At 33.1% G+C, this 24,961-nt stretch overlaps 1 protein-coding gene across 1 annotated transcript; it reads right to left on the bottom strand.

Annotated features, from left to right (window-relative positions):
* Positions 1-19,182: 19,182 nt before the first annotated feature.
* Positions 19,183-24,699, bottom strand: LOC120085914. Its single transcript, XM_039042226.1, has 7 exons — positions 23,383-24,699; positions 22,721-22,815; positions 22,525-22,647; positions 21,111-21,926; positions 20,231-20,444; positions 19,601-20,125; positions 19,183-19,492 (listed from the first exon to the last, which is right to left on the bottom strand). Exons 1-7 carry the CDS (start codon positions 23,693-23,695, stop codon positions 19,479-19,481), a joined length of 2,100 nt encoding a protein of 699 aa, XP_038898154.1. The 5' UTR covers positions 23,696-24,699; the 3' UTR covers positions 19,183-19,478.
* Between the last annotated feature and the right edge of the window lie 262 nt (positions 24,700-24,961).

Here is a 24,961-nt window from a genome sequence, read left to right as displayed (position 1 = left end):
CTAAGCGACGCGATGATGTTCTATACGATGGAGCTAAGCGATCGTTTAGCTACGATGGACATTAAATGATGATATGAAGTGCTAGACGATGGTGTTAAGTGATAGATATGTGATAGCTAAGCGATGGAGTTGAGTGATCGTGTAGTTCTAAACGATAGAACTAAGCGATCATTTAGCTTCGGAAAACACTAAGGGATCGTGTAGTTCTATGCGATGGAGCTAAAAGATCATTTAGTTGAGGCAAACACGAAGCGATCATATAGTTTTCACAACTCAAGGCGATGGAGCTAGACGATTACCTTCAGCGCTGCACGATCGGCCTTTGCAAGACTTTGAGGTTGGACCGAGAGCAGTCAGTTTGACCGGTTTTCTCAAGGTCCAATCCGGTTAAGCCTTAAAGTGTTTTTGGCTGGTCCGATTCGGACTTTGATGGTTTGGTTCAAGATGCTTGGGTTCGGTTTGGAGCAGTTCGAGCGATTCAAAGACGGTTTTGAAGCTGATTTGTAATAGTCAGGCTTCTGCTTGCTTGTTTTTGCCAAAAATAAAACCATATCAGTCCGTGTTTAATTATTTATGTAATTGATATATGTTATAATTAAATAAATCTTGTATGTGCATATAGTATGCCATTTAGATTTAAAATCCCACCATATGAAGCATGTTACATGCATTGAAAGTATGTTATAATTGTTATAATATATAGTATGCATGTTAGGGTTTCTTGTATTTAATATAAATGTTATATTAAATGTTGAATGCCTCATGTATGTTATGGATGTTTAGCATGTTTAAAGTTTTATAAGTTGTTATAAAATTTGGTTAGGCATTTAAAATCCATAAACAATAGTTGCATGCTCACGTAGGTTGACCACCTATTTTAATTGTTAAAACTTATAAAACCTAGGTTACAAACTCAACCGATATATAATCCTGTCTACGACTGGGGGTACTTAAGTTGACAGGTTACGGAACACCTCCTATCTGAGGATTATGGCCGAATTATTGAGCGTTGGTAACTGGTTTTATGAGCATACGTGAATGATATGAGGTAATAAAATGGTTTATCACCTACACATCGTAGGTTTATCACTTAAATGATACTTCGTGTCACCCTGGGAGTGACCTCCATTCGGAAAGTATTTTTTAGCTTAAATCTAGATTTCAGTGAATAAAAGGAAGTTATTCAAATATAAGTCTTTTATACGATATATAGTTTTCAACTGCCACGTCTCCACATAGTTTACACCGTGAGATTCATACGATGCTTCGTGTCACCCTGGGAGTGACCTCCATTCGGAAAGTGTTTGAGTCAATATCAAAGTAAACGGAGGAAGTAGTTCATAGTAAGTGGGTGAAGGATATATGTCAATATATCCTACGGTCTCCTCCATTAGTCTGAATCGTGAGATTCCTATGATGCGCTTGCTGGTTTACTTTAGGCGGCCTTTTGCTAGTCGTTTAGTGACGGTTATCCCTTCGGAGGGTTGTAACATAGGATTTGGAACAACACAGGCTTCAGTAAAATGAATAGGGTCTTATAGTTCCGTCTTGGATGTTGTCTTCTATCTTAGAGGAAAATTCATACTGTCCTATAGGATTTGAAAATGGCGGGTCAAACTTACAAGAATTACTAAGTTGTTAGTAAAGATCTTGACCGAAAACGATAACTAAACGACTATAGAAATAAGAGTTATTCCGGAGATAGTGTTTGGCCAAAATTGTTTGTTTTAGTGAAGGAGTATGTGACTGCCCTCGATAGCATATATTCTCACTCACTAAAGTATCGTTGCAAATAAATAATGGTTATGGGTACATTATTACTTTTTACTAAAACTTGATTTTGGATTTAGTTACAATTTTCTAATTAGAATTTGTTTGAATTTTATGAGCATGTCGAATTCTAGAATACTCACTTCCGATATTATTAACAGTAAAATCAAATCAACAAACAAATTACTAGCGGTTGATTACACCAAAAGAGTTTTAATAGAGGATTGTCCTCTATCTCCTAACTCATTTAAAATTATGAATTATGTAGATGAGAATGCTGAATTCGAACAAGAAGATAAATATGATTTACTTGTTATCGAAGCATGTTTAATGGAAAGCGATAAAATCTAGCTAATTGATTCAGGTGCCGCTAATCATGTATGTACTATCTCATAGGAAACAAGTTCTTGGATACAGTTGACAGAAGGTGAAACAATCTTTAAGGTAGGGACCAGGGAGATTGTTTCAGCTAAAGCAGTGGAAAATATGAAGTTATTCATAAGAGATAAGTATATTTATTTAAAAAATGTATATTATATTCCTTCTATGAAAAGGAATCTAATATTTGTCTCTTGTTTGCTAGAACAAAATCATAAAGTTTATTTTGAAAATGATGAAGTGTTCATCAAAATGGGAAATAAACAGATTTGCTCTGCAAAATTAGAAAATAACTTGTACATGTTAAAACCAACTAAGGCCAAAGCTGTTTTGAACATAGAGATGTTTAAAACTGCTGGGACTCATAAGAAGAGGAAGATTTCTCCAAATGTCTATATTTGGCACTTGAGACTAGGTCACATAAATCTCAACAGGATTGAGAGATTGGTTAAGAACGATCGCTTAAACAAGTTGGAAGACAGTTCATTACCACCCTGTGAGTCTTGTCTCGAGGGTAAAATGACAAAAAGATCTTTTTCTGGAAAAGGTCTTAGAGCCAAAGAACCCCTAGAGCTGATTCACTCATACCTATGTGGGCCTCTAAATGTTAGAGCGAGAGGAGGGTATGAATTTCATCAGTTTTATGATTATTCCAGGTATGGGCATGTTTACCTAATACGCCAAAAGTCTAAAACTTTTGAAAAGTTCAAAGAGTATAAGCCTGAGGTTGAAAACCAATTAGGTAAAAAGATTAAAACACTTTGATCCGACCGAGGTGGTGAATATATGGACATAGAATTCCAGAACTATTTGATAGAACATAGAATTCAGTCTCAACTCACAACCCCTAGCACACCTCAGCAGAATGGTGTGACAGAAAGGAGAAACAGAACCTTGTTGGACATGGTTCATTCCATGATGAGTTACACTTAGTTATCAAATTCCTTTTGGGGACACGCAGTTGAGACTACGGTGTATATTTTAAACATGGTTCCCTTGAAATATATTTCTAAAACACCTTACGAGCTCTGGAGAGGACGTAAAAGAAATTTATATCACTTCAGAATTTAGAGTTGTCCAACACATGTGTTGGTGCAAAATCCTAAAAAGTTGGAATACCGTTCAAAAGTATGCCTATTTGTAGGTTTCCCAAAAGAAACAAAAGATGGTCTCTTTTATGATCCTCAAGAAGATAAAGTGTTTGTATCGAAAAATTCAATGGAAGAAGATTATATAAAGAACCATCAACCTCGAAGTAAGCTAGTAATAAAAGAAATGTCCAGAGAAACGACAAACGTATCAACAAGAGTTGTTGATAGAGTAGGTCCGTCAACAAGAGTTGTTGATGAAATTGATACTTCACATCCTTTTCAAGAGTTGAGAATGCCTCGTCGTAGTGGGAGGATTGTGCAACCCTGACCGGTACATGGGTTTAACTGAAACTCAAGTCATCATACCAGATGATGGTTTAGAGGATCCATTGTCTTTTAATCAAGCAATAAACAATGTGGACAAAGACCAATGGATTAAAGCCATGGACCTTGAAATGGAATCTATGTATTTCAATTCTATATGGGATCTTGTAGATCAACTAGAAGGGGTAAAAATCATCAGTTGTAGATGGATCTACAAGAGAAAACGAGACCAAGCTGGTAAGGTACAGGCCTACAAAGTTAGACTTGTGGCAAAAGGGTTTATTCAAAGAGAGAGGTTAGATTTTGAAGAAACTTTCTCTCCAGTTGCCATGATAAAGTCTATTAGAATATTCTTGTCCATAGCCACATTTTATGATTATGAAATATGGAAAATGGATGTCAAGACAGCTTTTTTGAATGGTTATCTTGAAGAGAATATCTATATGTCTCAACCAGAAGGGTTTATATAGTAGGGTCAAGAGCAAAAGGTTTGCAAGCTTAATTGATCCATTTCTGGATTAAAACAAGCTTCTAGATCCTAGAATATGAGATTTGACGCTGCGATCAAATCTTATGACTTTGAACAAAATATTGACGAACCTTGTGTCTACAAGAAAATCATCAACAAAACTGTCACTTTTCTAGTGTTGTATGTTGATGATATTCTACTAATTGGGAATGAGGTAGAATATCTAGCTGACGTTAAGAGATGGCTGGCTTCACAATTCCAAATGAAAGATTTGGGAGAAACACAGTATGTTCTTGGAATCCAAGTAGTTCAGAATCGCAAGAACAGAACATTGGCATTATTTCAAGCATCTTATATAGACAATATGTTATCTAGATATAAAATGTAAAATTCCAAGAAAGGATCTTTTCCTTTCAGGCATGGAATTCACCTGTCTAAGGAACAGAGTCCTAAGACACCTCAAGAAGTTAAGAAGATGAATTGAATTCCATATGCATCTGCAGTTGGGAGTTTGATGTATGCAATGTTGTATACTCGTCCCGATATATACTATGCTGTAGGAATTGTCAGCAGATTTCAGTTCAATCCTGGTCATGACCATTAGACTGCTGTTAAAAACATTCTTAAGTATCTTCGAAGAACGAGAGATTATATGCTCGTGTATGGTCTTAAGAATCTGATCCTTACTGGATACATTGATTCTGACTTTCAGATCGATATTGATTCAAGGAAATCAACTTCGTGGTCAGTATTTACTCTTAACGGAGGAGCAATAGTGTGAAGAAGCATCAAACAAAGTTGTATTGCAGACTCCACCATGGAAGCTAAGTATGTAGCTTCAAGCGAAGCAACAAAAGAAGCAGTATGGCTCAAAAAGTTCTTGAGAGATCTGAAAGTAGTTCCTAATGTGCACCTGCTTGTCACTCTCTATTGTGATAATAGTGGAGCAGTCGCAAGTTCAAAGGAACCACGAAGCTATAAAAGGGGAAAGCATATCGAACGAAAGTACCATCTCATCAGGGACATTGTACATAGAGGAGACGTTATTGTCACTCAGCTTGCTTCCCAAGACAAATTAGCTGATCCATTTACGAAGGCCCTCTCGGCTAAAGTGTTCGAGGGTCACCTAGTAGGACTAGGTCTACGAGTTTTGTATCACTAGGGCAAGTGGGAGAATTTATGGGTATTGTAATGCCCTAGTTTATCGTATATGTAAATTTTATTCTGTCCGTGTAAACTCAACATTGTATATATTTGTATATATTGATCCACTGGAGTTTTAGTCAAAGTGGGAGTATTATTAGGTTTTATGTCCTAAAAATTCGTAGTTTGTAAAATAATAAACATCTTCTATTATCAATATACTTGTTATTGATTTCATAAATTGTATGAAAGTCTAAATCCAATAAACTAAGATCCATGACTATTGTATGAGTACTTGAACTTTATGTGGAGACATAAGAGTGGATCGGGTTCGAGTAAATAGTCAAAATGATCTTTGGTACATGAATGAGGTTGGGTACCTTATTCTGGTAATACCATTGGATGCGGCCTACTCTGTAGTTATTACAAGGAGTTGTAAAGTGCTACATATGATGTGATCCTAGTTCGTACATGTTACGATATGAGGAGTGGGGGTATCCTATGCAATGAGTTTGCATAAGATAAGAACCAAGAAATAAGTCACTCTTACTTTATAACGTTGTTTACTGTTTAATACTGACTATTTCACCTAGATGACCTAGGTAACTCGATCTTAATCCTGAGCTAACTATGAACTCCTGTTTATTCGGGATTGCCTTTAGATTTGCAAAGTTGAGGGTTGGCTCAACAGCGTCGGCTCAATAAGACTCCCATTTCAGGGGTAAGACTGAATAGATAGCTGGGGACATAGGGTGCAAGACGGAGTTCACGCCTATCCGATTTAGGGATAGGAGAAAGGTTGTTCTCTCAAGTATTGAATCCAAGTCTTGAACAAGGTGCCCCACCCTCTCACTGGGCTGAGAGAGTTTGGTTTAGTGACTGGATCACAAACCAGTTGTTCATTGGAGGATCAGTAGGGACTTGAGGAATAAGATGTAATCTCGGGGGTAAAACAGATATTTGACCCAACTGTTATTACGAACAACCTGTGAAGGGTCGACTTACTGATTATGGTTAAATCATGTGGACATAATATGTCTACAGTGAGAGGAGTGCAACTATGGGCTTTAATGGAGTGACCCATTAGTTAACGAATGGAGATTAATTTGGTCTAATGAGTTTAGCCAATTAATCTCAGATCGTTGAAACCCATGATCTGTAGGTCCGCAAGGTCCCCCTACTAGCTCGTAATGGACTAGCTCTAGAATAACGTGATATGTTAATTTGAATCGTTCAAATTAGAATTAAGGAAATTAGTAATTATATGAGATATAATTACATGTTTAATTTGAGAATTAAACGAAATAGGAGAATTTATATATATTTAAATATGATTTAAATATATAAAGATGGATATGTGTTAAAATTAATTTAATATTTGATATTAAATTAATTAAGTTTTATTTAATAATTAATTTATGAAATTAATTAATTTTTCTTTTTTAAAATCAAAATAGATTTTTTAAAATCAAAATTTGATTTTATGATAAAAATAAAAAGAAAAAAAAAACAAAACACTAAAATGGAAAAAAGAGATTTTCCATTATCCATCTTTGTAGTTGTTCACACATGAAACATTTTCTTTGCCGTTGTCTTCTCCAAGCATGAGCTGCAACTCATGCAACTCTTTTCTTTGTATATTGATCTGCAATATAATGAAGAGATTGGAGCAAAAATCAGGCATGCAATCTGTAGAGATTTTTAGAGAAATTTGGTTTGAAGAAAGGGTTCTTCAGCTGGTTTTCTGCAGTGAGCATTTCTTCTTTTACCCTTGATTCAAGCTTGTTTTGAGTCCCACAACTCAATCTAGAGCACCAAGAGAATAGTGGGGAAGATCTTGAGGTGGTCTACAACAAGATTTAGAGAAGATAGCAATTGGTGAAGGAGCTTTGAAGAAGTTTTACAAGAGGTATGTCTTAAAACTCACTTGTTTTTGCAAAAGCATGCTTTATATTTTGCCAAAATTAGTGAATTTGAGTACTTAGATGATCCTTGTACTTCCGCTACTGTTGATACAACCCTACACAATGTTCAAGATACATCCTGAAGGGTCTATAGTATAAGGATAAGGTTGTGTACTTTATTTGTGTAAAATTAGGATATGATCCACTTTGTATTTGATTCAAACGCAATGATCCAACGTATTCGTTTAGTTGACATACGAGTGAGGGTATACTATGCAATGAGTTTGCACAAGACTAGATGTAAAATAGTAGCCTTTAGATATAACACCGTTAACTAGTTAAGTTCTTATTTCAATAGGATGACCTAGACAACTCGGTCTTAATCCTGAGTATATTATGAACTCCTATTCACGAGGGATTGTCCTTTGATTTGTATGGGTGAGGGTGGCCAGTTCGTCAACCCAATATGCGTACCATTTTGGGGACAAGACTGAATGGGAAGCTAGAAACATAATAGTACAAGATAGAACTCACTCTTTCCCTCCTTAAGGGTAAGTAGATGAGTGTTCCCTTAAGTGGTGTCTTCAGGACTTGAACAAAAGGTCCTACCCTTTCATTGGCTTGAGAAGGGTTTATGTTTATTGGTTGGACCATAAACAAGTTGTTTATTAGAGAAGCACTGATACTTATGGAATCAGTGGTAACCCAAGGGTAAAACGATAATTTGACCCAGTTGAAGTTACGAACACTCGTGAATAACTAACTTGCTATTGTTGGCCTATATCTGTAGCGAGAAAAGTGCAGCTGTGGGTTTTTAGTGGAGTGTACCCACAGTTAACGAATATTGATTAATTTGGTTAATAAGTTTAGTCAATTAATCTCATATCATTGGAGTTTCTAATCTACAAATCTATCAGGTCCTTTGTTAGCTCACTAGAGGATATTTAAGAGGGATGATTTAAATTGTTCAACTTAATTTGAGGAAACTATATATTAATGTGATTAATATATAATTGATTATGGATATGATCTATAATTCAAATTAAATTGGAAAGTAATATTTGAATAAGATTCAATTAATTAATTCAAGTGAACTAGATTCACAAAGAATGAATTAATAGAGAGGTATTGCACATATATAAACGATGTTTAAGATAATTAAATATATATACATTAAATTAGATTGAATATATAAATAGTTATTTAATTAAGGAAAATTATTTCAAATGGTAAAACTGTTGAAAATATTTACAAGATATAACAAAGTTTTATAACTATCAATGATAGACATTAATAGACTTCTATCAGTGTTTATCAATGTCACTGATAGAAGTCTATCAGTGTCTATTAGCGTCTATCATTGATAATTTTAAAATTTTGTTATATTTTGTAAATATTTTGGTTCATTTTTCTATATTTGAAAACAACCATTTAATTAATATGCAAATTAAATTAAATAAGTGTTATTTAATTAATTTAGCTAATTAATTAATTAAATATTAGTTAATTAATTAATTGTGAAAAAGGGAAATAGGAAAATGATTAGGAAAAGAGTTTGACACTTCTCTATATAAAGATCTCCCTATGATCCCTTTGGGAGACATTGAGACTGACAATACACAATACACAAGTGTACACACAAAGAAAATTCTCTCTACTCTCCAAAACCTTTTCTCCTCTCCTTCTTCCAATAGTTGTATACCACCTACCCCTTTATTGGAATCTTAGAAAATAACGAGGTTACTCTTGTGGTAGCGTTCGAGATTATTCAAGAAATCGTTCATGATCAAGATCATTGGAGGGGTTGTTTGTTGGAACTTTGAGAGGATTGTTCGTGAAGCTTGGGAATCTACAAAGGAAAGAATGGTTATAATCTTTTCCCAAATTATGCTAATTTACATGTTTATATTCTATTTTAATAGAATGAACTTGTTTATGTAAAAATCGAATTGCGGGACACAAGATATTCTCATAAAATGCTTCTGCTGCAGGATTCGATCCCTTCAGAGGCCATACGTCGTACAGATATGGAAGCAGAACAAGTGAAGTCTGTCTTTGAAGATGATGAAGATACAATGAAAGCGTCTCTTGTTTATTACTTTGAGGTTGCAATGGTTGGGAAGGACCGAGTGAACATGAAGTGGGACACATCGCTATTTACTGTAGTTAAAGACCTTAATTCTTTCAATAACATAAATTGGGGAAGCGTCCTATTTCTTAGAACTTTGAGAAGTCTGAAGAATGTTTTGAAAGACAAATTAAACTATTATAAGAAAATGTTTGCAACAAATAAAAGTTTCAAAGTGAAATAAAGTCTCACTAATTTTTCTTCTGCATTCTTGGTACGACCCTTATTACATAATCAAGACTGTCTTTTTAACTAAGTATTATAATAAATACTGAGCTAATGTTGTGTATAGGTGGGGACGTACAAGATTGTTCCATTACTAGCTGGAAAGGCGGCAAGTCGGTTGAGCTTCGAAGTGGTACCTCATATGCTTAGGTAGACGTCAACCCAGTCAGTCCTGATGAAGATACCGATGCGTAATGTCTTTGACTCACCACATGTATGTTAATTTTGTAGGCAGTATAATGGATTGTGCTGTAAATGCTACCTACACTAAAATAATATGCTTTGTAGTTGGATATATTTTGACCTTATGTCTTTATAATCTAACTACGAGGAACAATGAATGGTTGTCGAGTTTGACAAAGAAGAGACAATACCAAGTAAACTTAATTGACTATCATACATTCATCATCAAAATGGTAATTTGGACGATATCGTCAATGCATGTGTAAAAGGTTCATTTCTTTAGAGATTCTGTGCTCACATGTGATAGTTGTAGTCAGGTCAAAAGACATTAACACTTATACCTTTACAATCAATCGTACAACGTAGAATCTTTTCTCCTAACATATTTTTTTTTACCCATATTTCCGACATGCATTTCAATAGAAGAAACCACTGAGGTAGGTGGAATGGGTAATCCTCCACCAAAAATACTATTTATTATTGGTAGATTAAGGGTAAACCAGATTTCATCAGTTGGAGAACACCGTTCATCCCCAAGGTGAGGTAGGTGTGATAATCTAGAATAATAGGCAATATGCAATCAAACATTATCTGTTGGAACTGGTGTTCTAAATCTCTTGGGTTCTCATAGTTTGTAAAGTTGTAAATACAAATTATTTATTCAATAAAATAATGAATTATTTTATTCGGCTTTTTTTTTTTTTTTGGCATTAACTCAATCCAATAAACTAAGATCTATGGTTATTTTATATAAACTTAAACATGTATGTGGTTGTCATACAAGGTTGGATCATGTTTGAATAATAATAAAAAAGGTTTGTAGTATAGGGATAAGATTGGATGCCTTATCTTGGTGACACTATGGATACGACCCACTTTGTAATTGTTAAAAGAATTGTAAAGTGTTATAAACAATGTGATCCTAATCTTTCATTGGGAGATATGTGAGTGAGGATATCTTATGTAAAGAGTTTTGTATAAGACTGGACCACGAAATGATTACTCTCTTTATAACGCCATTATTTGAAGAGATTAACATTTCAATAGGATGACCATAGGTGACTCGACCTTAATCGAGTTATGAACTCTTGTCTATGAGGGTGATACTTTGATTTGTATGGGTGAGAGTGACCGGATTCGCTGACTCAATAATCCTACCATTTTGGGATTTGTCTAAGTGGGAAGCTGGGAATACAGCTACTCAAGATGGACTTCGCACCTTCCCGTCTTAAGGGTAAGTAGATGAATTGTTCCCTTAAGGGCTAATTTCGAATTTTGAACATTGAGGCCTCACCCTCTCACTGGCCCGAGAGGGATTAGTTTATAGTTGGACTATAAACTGTTTGTTCATTAGAGAGATCGGTAGTACTTAAGGAGTTAGATGTAATTACAGAGGTAAAAAGGGAATTTGACCCAGCTATAGCTTGCAATTCGTGAAGGGTCGACTTACTGTTGATTGGTTATATCTGTGAACACAAAAATATATCTACAATGTTAAGAATACAACTATTAGTCTTTAGTGGAGTGGCTGATAGTTAATGAATATTGATTAATTTAATTAAAGAGTTTAATTAATTAATCTCATATCATTGGAGCTTCTAATTTGTAGCTTCATAAGGTTCCATTATAGCTCATTAAGGGTTAAATAAGAATAAATTAATCTTGGATTAATTTGAGTTGTTCAAACTAAATAAGGGAATTAATTGTATAAGATACAATTAATATAATATATATTAGATATATTATAATATAAAGTTAATTTTGAATGAAATTCAAAATTATACTTTATTACATGAGGGAAATGAATATTTGAATAAGATTCAAATATTATTTATATGAATAAGATTCATATAAAACTATAGATTAAAATTAATATGAATGAGATTCATATTTAGTCATGTGAGAGAATAATATTTAAATATGATTCAAATTCAAATTAAATATATGATGTTTAATTAATTGTTAATTAATTAATCTTATTTATTTAATTAATTATATATTAATGAATAAGAGGTATACACAACAATAAATGAATAAGGGAATCAATTTCATTCGAATGTGAAATTCACATATAAATGTATAATAGCTCCCCCTTAAAATCAAGCATTCTCCTTCTATTAATAAATATCAATACAAACCAAGTCATTCAAGTAAAAATCAAACAAGTGTGATCACAAAATATCAAATATTAGAAAATAAACATCAATAGTTAAAAAAATACGTAATGATACCAAATAATAGCAATACCACATTAACAAATCAATATGAGTATGGTATCAACATAAGGAAGAGTTAAGCCAAATATGAACAAAACCTTCAACGGATTCAAGAATATAAATAAATTTCATAAATACTCCTCTTATGAAAAGAAATTAAACCATTCTTCCAAACAACATTATAAAGCACATTATTTTCAACATAAGACAAACTATATTCTCAAATTGATTTCATTCAATATAATTAATTTCATAGAAGTACAATTTTCAATCAACATGTACTCATAGAATATGCATAACTCAAGACAAAAAAATGAATAAAAATATAATCAAATTCATCCGATGGAAAATCAACCTATTCCAAATTTAATATCCTTTTGCTCGAATAGAGCAAGCAACTAATTGACCAAAAATCTAAATAATAAACAATAAGAACAAATGCCAAATAAATAGATATACAAAAATTTCTCATGACATTTATACTAATAATCAAAGTATTTCACAAAGATCTCAAATTCTTAACCATTCAAAACCCATCAAAAGATATAATTTTCATAAAGATACCAAAAGAATAAATATCTCAATAATTCAAAAGTAAGTTACCAAAATAAGCCATTTCCTTTGTTGGATTCTACCAAGGATTTTAGTTGCTCCTATTTGAATTAATTCCCAATTAAGGTCCAAGCAACAATTTCTTCTTGAATCACATCTACAAGGAAAGTTCAACCAACAGATTTTGATATCTATTTTTTGGGAATTATTAATAAGCAAAGCCTTTGGAACCCATTTTAAATTAGTTCCAATATTACTAGCATTGATTTTTGGCAAATAGCAAATATCAAATTTATGACCAACTTTGCCACAATAATAAGTAATATTAGGCGAAAACTTCTTTTTCACAAATTGATATTGCAACTTATTTCTATTCAAGAAATTCTTGTGAGAAGCAGTTTTCAATTTAGAATAATTTGATCTAATATGACTTTTAACTCCACAATAATAGCAAATAGGCACAAATTTTGATTTTACATGCAATTCTCAAGCATTTATATGTTTAGCCACAAATTTAATACTATGCATACATGTAGATCTTTCATGAACATGTCTAGGTACAAATTTTGATTTTTCTTACAAATCACTAACCTGTGAACACATTTTGTCTAGGATAAAATTGTTTAGCCATATAATTTTATTTTTCCTAATGCTTCTAACTTTTTCATGCTTGAACACAAATTTAGATTTAACAAAATTAGAGACATAGATAAAGCATCTTGAGACAGACAAGAGGTGCTTTTAACAAAAGTAGTTTTAGAACTAGAAGAAGGATTTTTATCAACATACCCTAATCCCTTTCTGTCATTAAGGGGGCGTTGGGACAAGGAGTTGGTTATTATAGTCCTAAGTTATTATTGTTGGGTTATAATATTTGGGTACAAATTATTTTAGTTTGGATTATAATAGTATGTGTATGAGGTGTAAATTATTTTAGTTTGAGAAAAAATAGAAACACTATAACAAAAGATGAATGCAAAGTAGTGAAAACTGTAGCAAATAGTAAATAATGTAGCAAATGGGGGGTTGAAATAGTGATGACCGTAGCTAATTGGGAACGACAAGATAGTATTTACTTTAGCAAAAGATGGTTATTATAGTATTAAGATAATCATTGCCCTAAACGCCCCCTTAAGGTTTACCCAAATCAATAATTTTATCTAATTTTTGTACACCAATAGTCAATATCTTTATAGTTTTTTTTTTTTCTAGTTTCAAGTTCTTTATTAGCAATTAATTTTTTTTCTTTAAAGTATATGTAGATCTTTTGTCTCATGAATATCATATTCAACAAGTTTAATCTTATCAACAAGAGAAACTTTATCCTTTTCTAAATAATTATTGATAGTTCCAACTTAATTATTATATTTTTCAAACTAGCAATTTCATTTTTCAATTCTAAAGAACAAGATCTAATTTTCTCAATTCCCAAATCATTCAAAACAATCTTCATTTTACATGACAAAGATCTAAATTCTTCATTTTTAACTTCAAGAAATTTAATCCTTTAATCTTATCTATCAAAGCACATTTCTCATCATCACAAAATTTACTATCATGCAAAATATCCTTAATGGCTCTCTTTTTCAAACAATCATTTTCTTCTATCAAAGATTTATTTTCACTAGACAATGCCTTAAACTTCTTTGTTGATTTTAGATATTTAGAGCTAACTTTTTTAAAATCATGTTGCATACTTCAAAAGCATCATCATAAGATTGAGATTTGTGACTTAACTCATCTTCATCGGTCTCATCGCTGGAGTCGTCTTTTGAATAGGCCATCAAGCACAAAGAGGACTTATCACATACTCCATTTTTCACTTTATGAAAGTTCTCGTGATTATTAGAATTATAATTCTCATTTTCATCATTTAAAAACATTAGTAGTACAATAGGAATTCTCTAACTATACATATTATCAAGAAAATTACATCATCATACGCATAATCAAAACGTAAAATTTTGTCACATATTTATCTATCTAATGCACAATATATGATATTTATAGTTTTAACATTAAAAGTAAGCAACTCACTATTCAATTGCAATTTAGACAAATCATACTCACAAACATACAAAACGTTGAAATCTATAGCAAGTATAAGTGTTTTCATTCTATTTTTCCATACATTTTCTATTTCTATTAAAGAATGGGGGTCTATCAATAGAATGATCTTCTAAAGTTGCCAACTCTAGCAATTAACCTTTCAAATAATTTTTACAAATATCAGTAAAGATACTTCTAGTACCAAAATAATATTTGAAAACTAATTTTATAGGAAAAAACAACCTCTTTAATACCAATTGTTGGAGTAAATAACTCAATCAATAAGTACCAAACGAAATAATTTTTGATAAATTTTTTTATTAAAAACAATAGCGACCTCACTCTTATACCAATTCTAGGATCGGTATGGCAACCCTATAGAGTAAATAAGATTTAGTCAAAACTAATAAAACTTTTTCCTAAAGTGGACCCAATTAAACAAATTAACAAACTTTTTGTTAATAAGTAATTTAAACAAAATTTTTATGCAAATACATTCACTTCAAAAAGATCAATAAATTGACATGAACAAGTTCAAGAACAAATTGTAGCAATTAATTTTATGCAATGAAATAACAAATTAATTGTAAAATTAAATAGGAGAGGGATAGGGATATGGACAATGAAAATTTTATAGTGGTTCGACATAATCGGCCTATATCCAATTTCCAAGCTCTTCTTGATATGTCACTACGAACTTAACTCTTTCCAAGGTTTAGAGTCGAACTGCTATAACGTTCCTTTTTCAGGGTAAGAACAAACCTGATCCTTTCCATCATTAAGGATCAAACCATTACAACAATTCTTTTTTGGGGATCAAGAGTAACCCTTATAATGGATTTGAAAATGAAGAACGAGATGAGGAAAACTATCTTAAAGAGTAGATTTACAAGTTTTTTCTCACAACAAATCAATCCTCACAATAATATAACTCTCTCAAGAAAAAGATGAAAAGAAGAAAGTTGAAGCTTGAAGAAAGCAAAAATGAAGCTTAATAAAATATGAAGGATTGAAAATAATGTGAAATTTTTATTTTAATTTTAGAGAAGATGAAGAGTTTAAAAAAAGATAGGAGTAGGTGAAAACTAAACTCAATTTGAGTTATTAGATGTTGATAATTGAATGATGAAAATTTAAACTAAACTAGCCGTTAGACACAAACATAATATAATTAATAATATGTTTTTTTAAATCATTTCTTTTAAAAACCCAACAAAAAAATAAAAAGGGGTGAAAACCCACCATGTGCACAAAAGTAGTTATTAGACACAAACATAAAATAATATTAAATTTAATTTCTTTTTAAAACCAATCTAAAATTCAAAAGCCCACCATGTACCACTCTTCCATTGCTTCAAGTGGTACCTTTGAATTGGTCCACTTTGATGAAAAATAATTGGTCACGTCATCAGCTCAGGATTTTTCGCTTGTTTCACCTATATCTTTTTCGTTTGAGTTCTGATTCGAGTGATGCAAATTAAATCGTTTTCCAAGCTCTATGCAATGGACACTTTAAAATACTCAAATTATTCATGAATAAGAGTAGGTTTGTTATCATTATAACATTAATGAATTAACTAATTAATTTGAGATTAAGGATCAAAAAGCCAACAACTGAAAGATTGAAATATCAAAAAACCAAACTCGATCCACTAGTTTGGTTTGGTTTCGTAGTATAAAATTGGACATCTTGGTATATATTGGGAAAAAACCAAAGTATTGGTTTGAATCAATTTTTATCTAAAAAACCGAGCAAAACCAAATCATAACAAGGATATATATACCTCCTTAAGAATAAACTCTAACATTAGTAATTTAAAAAATATATATATATTTTAGTTATTACCGGGCATATTTGTTGTTTAGAAAAATACCTATAGAATAGGCCATTTCTTGGCAGTTTGGAAGCTTAGGTGAGAGGGACGCTCATGCTAATGGTCGGATATGGCAGCTCGCTTAGTCTAGCTGAGCTCTATTATTTTCTAATGAGATTGACATAAAGTACAAGTACCAAATACTAATTTAAAAGAGTTTATTCAAGTAAGTGCGAAAGCTTTTGCATCTTCTTTTCTATTTACTAATTTGAGCTCCTCTATCGATTGGTGTGACTCTAAAAACCACAGATAGAGAAACTATGTGTCCTTATTAGCCTAGTTGCAATATCAATATATAGCGTAGTTGCAAGGCTTTCTTTCGTGAGCTAGCCTTCCTCTTTTCCAATTACTATGAATCACATACGTTTTTTTTTTTTTTAATTTAAAAAATACCAAGAAAAAAAATACAAAAAATATCAAATTTCAATCTATAGAAAAAAAAGACCCAATTTAATTTAAAATTAGCCAAAAGGACTAATTCAAACAAAAGTGTAAATAATTTATTGGACATTCATTTGGGTCCTTTTTCTATAAAACCAATTGGTTTGATTTGGTTCTTGGTTGGCCCAAAATCGATAAAATCAAACCGACTATCACCCCTATATGATACCGATTACCAAATAGTTCAGTGCTCTATGAAAAAAGCAAAATGTTAGTTTTCATTGATTTTTTAGGAGAGGTCAATCATCATTAACGCACTTGGGATAGGGTCATTTATAGAAAAAATCTACCAACATGCCCTTAATTTTTTTAGGAAAATTGCAATGGATGGCAATTTGAATATGCGATTTTATAGATGTGTCACCCATATTTGATATTTTACAAATATGGCAAAAACTTCAAATATGGATATCTGATTATTTTTTATTCTTTTGTCTCGAAGAACCAATTGATAGAGAGAGGGAGAGTGAAAAATGAAGAGAGAAATGGCAGAGGATCAACGACTAGCAACTAGACGTGCCACGAGGTTGCGACCGTTGACAAAGGCAAGTGGCAAAGAAGTGATCAATGACAAATGGTGTGGATGACAAAGAGGGATAAGAAAGATGAAGATAGATAAATGGAGAGAGAGAAACAAATAGAGAGAGGGAAAAAAAAGAAAGAAAGAAGTGGCAGAAGATTGACGACCAGACGCGTATGAGGCTACGACAGTCGACAGAGATAAGCGGCGATAAATGGTGTGGACAGAAAGAGAGATGTTGGTGGAGAGTCTATTGCGTGTGAAGAAGAAGTTCTAGTTTTTTTTTTTAAAAAAAAAAAAAATTAAATCAGTGTATCATTATTAAGTATATCAACAGTATATTAGTCAAGTGTTTCATTAATATAAACAAGTGCGACACTATTAAGTTTATCAATAATATATAAGTCAAGTGTATCGACAGTATAAACATCATTATCAAGTTTATCAACAGTATATCAGTCAAGTGTAATAGTAGTATATCAATCAAGTGTATCAGTAATATATAAGGTTTTATCATTATCAAGTTTATCATATGTAAATTAGTCAAGTGTATCATTATTAAGTATATTAATCAAGTTTATCAACAACATAAAAGATATGATTGACAATTTTATTAGCAGTAATCAATCAAGTGCATCATTATCAAGTATATCAAATATATCGGTCAACTGTATCAAGTATATATTAGTAGCATGGGCATCTGCAACATTCTACATCTTTTATATGTGGGCTGAACTTCGTTTTTGCTATTTTTGCAAACAATAAATATGTAGACTATAGGCCTAGTTAGTGTACTTTGTTTTGCTATCTTTACAAGTACCTCTAATTTTTAATTTTAAGTTAGATATCTCCTATGAAGCACGAATATTTTATGTGAGGCAAAAAATCAGTATCAGGCACGTATCGGATATCGATACTTTTAGATACTTTTCAGATACGTATCTGACACGCGATTTGATGTATCTATACTTCTAAATACTTCCAGATACGTATTTGACACGCGATTTGACGTATCTATTTCTATGCGTATTTTTTTTAAAACTTTTTTTTAAGAAAAAAAAAACACACAACCCATCTAATCTTTCTCAATCTAAAATTAGGCAACTTATTTAAAAAGCGCACTACTCGAATCCAAAAATAAAAGAAAAATAAATAAATAACGGACCAAACCCTAGACTAGAATCATCAAATCTTCATCTTCACATTTGAGTCCCTACAAAGTCCACCAAAATATAAATCATTTAGATATCTTCAACAATAAGTTCTTCGTTTATCTTCATACTTCTCCCTCTATTCTTCTTCTTCTTTGCAATATGAGTCACTTTTCTATTGCATTTTATTAACTATTGTACTTCAACATCTTAGATGTTGCTTTTTTTTTTTTATTATTATTATACTTTGTACTATTGTTATTAATTTGTATGCTAAATTTATCTATATTCTAGATTTTTTTAAAGAAAAAAAATGTATCTTCAACGTATCAGTATCCTCGTTTTTTAGAAATATATATATTAAAAAAATATATAAAAAAATGATACATCCTTAGACGTATCCGTATCTTAGTTTTATAGAAATTGACGAATCATCATATCCGATCGTGTAGCCGTATCTGTATCTATGTTTTATAGGATGTCTCTAAACTTTAAATTTTGGCCAATTCTTTAAAATTTAATTTCAACTTTTAGTCCAATAAACACAAATTTTAAATTGTCTTGGACATTTACTTGATATTTTACAAATTTGTCTTATACAAAATTAAAAATTTAGAACCCACAAATTTCTAGGATCCATGATTTTTTAAAAGAAAAACATCGAATAGATCAATATAAATTTGAAAGTTCAGATATTTATAAGACATTCTAAGAGTTCAAGGGTTTAGATAAACACAAACCTCAAACTTTTCAGACTAAACTTGTAATTTAACTAAAACAAACACACTTAGAATCATCTGATTTAATTACATTACATGTCCTTGAAATCCAAGACAAAGAAGTAATCCATGAAAGATAGTTTTGTTACATCACTGAGAGAAGGATGAGGAAACATCTTACATACTCTCAACTAAACCTATAAAATCAGAACTTGACACAGCTCACCGATATGGTACCTGACCTTAATTCTGTACATATTAAGGAAGAGCACCAAGTGAAATTGATCTATGAAGTTAGCTTTATCCACCAGCGCCACCATCACCCCCACCAACCAACCAAACTATTTACAACAACCTACAATAAACACAGCAGTGCAAATGCTTGATAAAAAAACCAAAACACTGCAACTACTTATTAAATAAGCTAAACTGTATTATTATTCATCATTCTAAACATCTACACCTTCGATATCCATATCCATATCCTCTGCTTCTTCCTCTCTACAGTTCTGTTCAAAAGTTTCCATGGAATCCATTTCTGATTTAACACCATTGCTATTATCATCATTATCATCCTCACTATCACTACTAGTATTATTATCACCTTCTCCATCATTGTCCTTCAAACTATGGGTAGTGTTTTTGGCGTCAACCATATCATCATCACTCTGGTCATCTTCTGATGAGAGTTGCTTCTGCCCGTTGTTTGCTTCACGAAGCTTTTCAAGACTAGCTAATGCAGTTTCCTCGAGTGTCTCCTCCTTTACGTGACTAAAATCAGTGACAGCATTTGCATCAATGCTCGACATATCTAAACTACTGGATTTGATATGAGTAACAGACTTGGAATGTTTATCATCTGTTGTATTAATGTTGGATATTGTTGAAAGTATAGATGGTTTTGCCTCAATGTTAATCCAGCGGCCCTTGAACCAATCTCTCGATATTCGTAGATTGATTCTAGGTATGTTCAAGAATAAGCTTTCACCTATTAACAGCAAAGGAGTTGCGAAGAAAGATGACTAAATAAATGTAGATTTAGCTTAAACTCGATGAAGGGAAAGAACCACTTTTATGTTTTTTATTAGAATACCTGGAAAGTAAACATCCACGTTGTCCTTGCCTGAATCATCTAGGCCAGTAACGACTCCTTCCCACCAGCCATCACTCCACCATGCATCGACTGCAACTCCGACATCAAGGGTGAGCTCGATTTGCTCTTGTGGAGCTGGCCTTGTAATTAGGCGACCAGGGTGCCTCATGCCGAGTTTATCAGGTAGAGCAACTTTACAAGCAGGAACCCATTCCTACAAGTGGAAAAACTTGTCAGTTGTTCACTTACTTCAAGTAGAAATTCCTTGTCAAAAACAAAATACGGCAGTAAGGCTACAAGTAAAATGCACTTGAAAAACATATAAACAGAGCCTGACTGCAACTCTACAAAAGTCAACCGAATATGGAAAGCAAAATGCACGGTATATGATCTGGATGGTTGTGATAAAACTATCAAAGAGTAAATATGAACAATAGACTTATAGCATGTTTAAGAGTGATTTTAATATGGTTTTAATGATGTTCAAAATCATTCTAAAATCACTTTTGTCATTTTCAAAATCATTCCAAAACATACTTTCAATTATTCAAAATCGATTTTAGCTGTGTAAAAAATAACTTTAAAGTGTAAAATCTAATATTAAATTGATTTTAAGATATGTTTCAAAATGATTTTGAGCATCACCAAAGTTATTTAAACCATTTCAAGAATTGAGATCACTCCAAAGATGCTATATGTAAAAGCTCCAGTTATGAAATATAACTTTGATCATCAATCTTTTGAAAAGTCCCAACGGCAACATGGGATTGAATAAATCCTCATATACCTGTTGTGGGTTTAACTAACTTTCAAAAGAGTTAAAGTTCAACAAAATGAAAAAGAAGGCAAGAGTGTTCCATTGTAACTCTTTAACCAGTACCTCAAGGTTGCCATAGCCATCCTCATCTTGCAAATCATCATATTGTACTCTAATCTGTTTTGGTGATGCATGCAAGATCGTACACCTGAACCAGCAGCCTCGAATGCCACTATCTTGACACAGTAATTCTATCTTCTCATTGACCTCATACGCTGGGTCATTATCATCCAAAACACGTTTATGTGACAGAAACGCACCGCCTAAAAAGCTGTAATTATGCTTCTGGCAAGATTTATGAGTCAACATGTGCCGACGACTACCAGACTTTCTAACTTTTGCATTTTCTAACTCAAATGTTCTACATCCTTTAGCATTTCTTATCCTTTTAACTTTCGGTCTAACACTATTTTCTGGGTCCAAATCTTCATCGTCTTCCCCAGTCAAGCTATCAAAAATGGGCTCAGATTTTGATAATACATTGAGACTCAAACAAGAGAAGACCGGCTGATCAAAATAACCACGCAATTTACTCAGGTCAAATGGTTTTAATCGGTTGCTTTTGAACTGCCTATAGCAAAGATGAACTTTGGAAAGTGCATCATGAGGAAAGGCATTCACACATTTTTCGTAATGTTCACGATTTAAGACTGTTGCAGAACCATCAACACACTCAACACTAATGGCCTGCACATATGGTGTGATGAACACTTCTTTCGGGTGAGAATTTCGTAATGCGATCACACCTTTTACCTCCTGATTATGATGAAACCACCTCACTTTCACCTTTTTCTGACCCCTCTTATCTTCGTACATGTCTTCTAGGTAAGCTAGATAGTGGTTTTCTCCCTTAGCCATGACATAAACAAAGGATTGTACCTGAATAGCATTGATGAGTAGGAAAGGAAGAATGTCATAATTGGGAAATGATGGTAAAAGCAGATAATGCAAATACCAACATTATAATCTAATAGACCATCAAACCACAACTTAAGAGTATCATGGAACAAATGCACAGAAAAAATATTGATCTCTCTGGGAATAACTCCCATTAGTTTCAAGATGAAACATCATAGATTTAAACTTGGATAAAGTGCAAACTTCCTGCTACCAAAAGTATGCAAGAGTGAAGGCATGTTGAAGCACAAAAGTGGAATCCAGGTGACGTACCAATTTTTACCACCACTTTTTTATGAGTAAGAAATTACTCAATTAGTAAACGAATAACTACTTTAAAAAACCGAATTTCACCTTATCCTAGAATCACTCATGCACATAGGCACTACAGTGATTGTCCTAGCATAACATGGTAAACTTGATGTATACACATTTCTTGCGTTTTCTTACTCCAACATTAAGTCACTAAAAATTGATTTATTGTTACTCACATAAATGGGATAATATAAAGGAATAATGAGATTTAAACCACATTAATCAAACCTGGCGACACCTTAACCTTCAGAGAGTAGATGTTTACCATGATTGAAGTCCCATTCCTGCAAAATGATGGGTAATGCTTGAGTCGTTTACCACAAGTCCACGCAGCACCGGACCATACAATATCTGATGCAAGTCCCTTAGAATTCCTTGATGGGCGAACCTAAGTCAAGATCAAACTGAGGATAATTGCCCAAAATTGTTTGAATATAAATAATGAAAGGGAAGGAATTTACCTTATCATCTGGTACATCAGATTGTGGGACAACTACGCCACTATGTGAAAATTGAAGAGATCCCAGTGTTTGTATTGCATCAAGTTTATAAGGCTCTGCATAAAAAAATTTGTCAAGATGCCAATACCAACAATTCAAGAGAGTAATACTGTGAAGCATAAAATGCTTTTAAACACGAGAAGTATCTTGATTGCATTTGAGAAACCGAGGAGTACCACCTAATTGAAGTGACGCACACTTGAATAAATAACTAAAATTTATAAATAATATGAACTTGCAATATGTAAATAGCCTTATAATGCCAAAGACTTGTTGCTAAATTCAACCTAAGCATGGCAAGAAAAAGGTAACTATGTTATGTAGCAACTTGAAAGACCATGCAATAGGTTAACTTGAGGTGAGTATGGTGCAAGCTCAGCTTGCCTCATCAACATTATATGGTAATTTCTCCTTTGTGCTTGACAACATATCATGTGAATCACGTCAAATGTGGTTACCAACTAAAGAATTTTATGCAAAGAGAATTTGCAAATGCTCTCACAAATGTAAAGAGATAAACAAAGGTGTTAACTTTAGCAAATTCAGTCTAACAAAATGAGAAATCACCATGAATCCAACTATGCAAACGGAATAAAAGATAAGAAAAGAAAACCAAGACAAACCAGAATGATCCCCAGGAGAATGCTGCTTGGATAACATAGAAGTAAGCCAATCCACAACCTCTCTCCTCGATCTCCATTTGAAACCAGCATGGACAGAACTTTCCTTCCCATGAGCTTGCAAGAACTCGTCAGCAACAACATAAAACATGTGTCTGACGCTCCTCTCAGTCCCCACAACTGCAAGAATAGACTCTCCAGCAGAATCCTTTAAAAAATAATGAACCACGCGGTTTCCCCGTTCTTGTGAGACAAATTGCTCCTTCCACTCCACAAAACAGTTACCATGTCCCATCATTTTGGCCAAAATTTTCATAAAACAATCAACAACATAAATTCAACTTAAATGCTAATCACATGTGCAAGAGTCCATGAAAACGGCCAATGGATGCAGAATCGTTTATCCCAATAACTACTATATGAAATCAACCTGTTTATGAATATTGACCACCAGTCCATCAAGATTACCCAAAATACATAAGACCACAATTTCTCGGCCAAAACTGGTAGATCTCAAGTCAAGAAAGGAAAAAGGAAAGGAAAAACTGGGCAAATGATCCAAGGGAAAATAACCTACAGAATCCTATGAATTAGATGTATCATGGCAAGATCGGAAGCTAATTCACAGCCAAAATACCCTAAATTAAAATAATTTTCAAGCATCCAATTCCAACAAGCTTTGAGTTCCTCAAACAAATGACCCTAGAAACCACAAGAGAAAACCATAAACCCTAAAACCCGCAACAATTATCCTCAATTATTGAAGAACAATTGCAGGAACAAAAGAAGTATGTTTCCCTACAAATTGGGCAGAACCCACAAACGCAATAGCTTTCTTCAATCCCCCTGCAAAAGAACTGATTGCAGCTAGAAAACACCAAGACGGCAGAAAACCCTTTTGACTAATTACGCAGATAGAATCCACGGCGAATTAGATGGGCAGAAAGAAGAGAAATCCGCAATGAACTTACGCAGGGAGCTCTCCAAGCTTCCAGGAGGAAAAGTCCAATTTTGAGGCTGGAAAACGGAAGATTTACAGAATGGAGAAATTGAAAGTTCCCCAAGTGTTTAATGGGCGTAATGATGAAAATATGAAAAGGGCAATGAGAGATGAGAAGAAAGAGAGGCGAGGAAGGTCATGAAGATCGGAAGGAGGAGAGTTTCAGAGGAGTCGATGAGAGGGAAGACGGAAGGAGAAGGAGAGTGGCAGCACCACACCGCAGCACAAAAGTAAGGATACTGACCGAAGCCTAAGAGTCGGGTCCAACAACTGAGAAACATGATCTTTTGGATCAATGGGCCGCCATTGTTGCTTGCTTGTACAGAAATTTCCATGTGTCTATTTTACATTTTCCACTACCTTCTCAAGGGTAATTCCAATTTCAATAAATTTTAGTGGGAAATTTGTACCAATGACTCAAAATTTGAGGTTGAAAGGATAAATAATTATTTTTTAAAAAACAAATGTCGAATAATTTTTTGTTACGTCACATTCGGGTGAAACTACTAAAATAAACTCTGCAATGCAGAATACCATCTCGCTCTCACTCTCTCATTCTCTCGCTCTCTACCTTTCCTCACT

Source organism: Benincasa hispida, chromosome 9, assembly GCF_009727055.1.
Source record: "Benincasa hispida cultivar B227 chromosome 9, ASM972705v1, whole genome shotgun sequence".
In the NCBI taxonomy this organism is placed as follows: domain Eukaryota; kingdom Viridiplantae; phylum Streptophyta; class Magnoliopsida; order Cucurbitales; family Cucurbitaceae; genus Benincasa; species Benincasa hispida.
This window is presented reverse-complemented; position numbering and strand designations above follow the sequence as displayed.

Coding starts and splice junctions, on each gene's coding strand:
- LOC120085914 (XM_039042226.1), bottom strand. CDS start 23,695: ATGAAAATTTTGGCCAAAATGATGGGACATGGTAACTGTTTTGTGGAG. Junction 20,445..21,110: donor ATGGCTATGGCAACCTTGAG/GTACTGGTTAAA, acceptor TTCCACTTGTAG/GAATGGGTTCCTGCTTGTAA. Junction 20,126..20,230: donor CGTGGATGTTTACTTTCCAG/GTATTCTAATAA, acceptor TGCTGTTAATAG/GTGAAAGCTTATTCTTGAAC.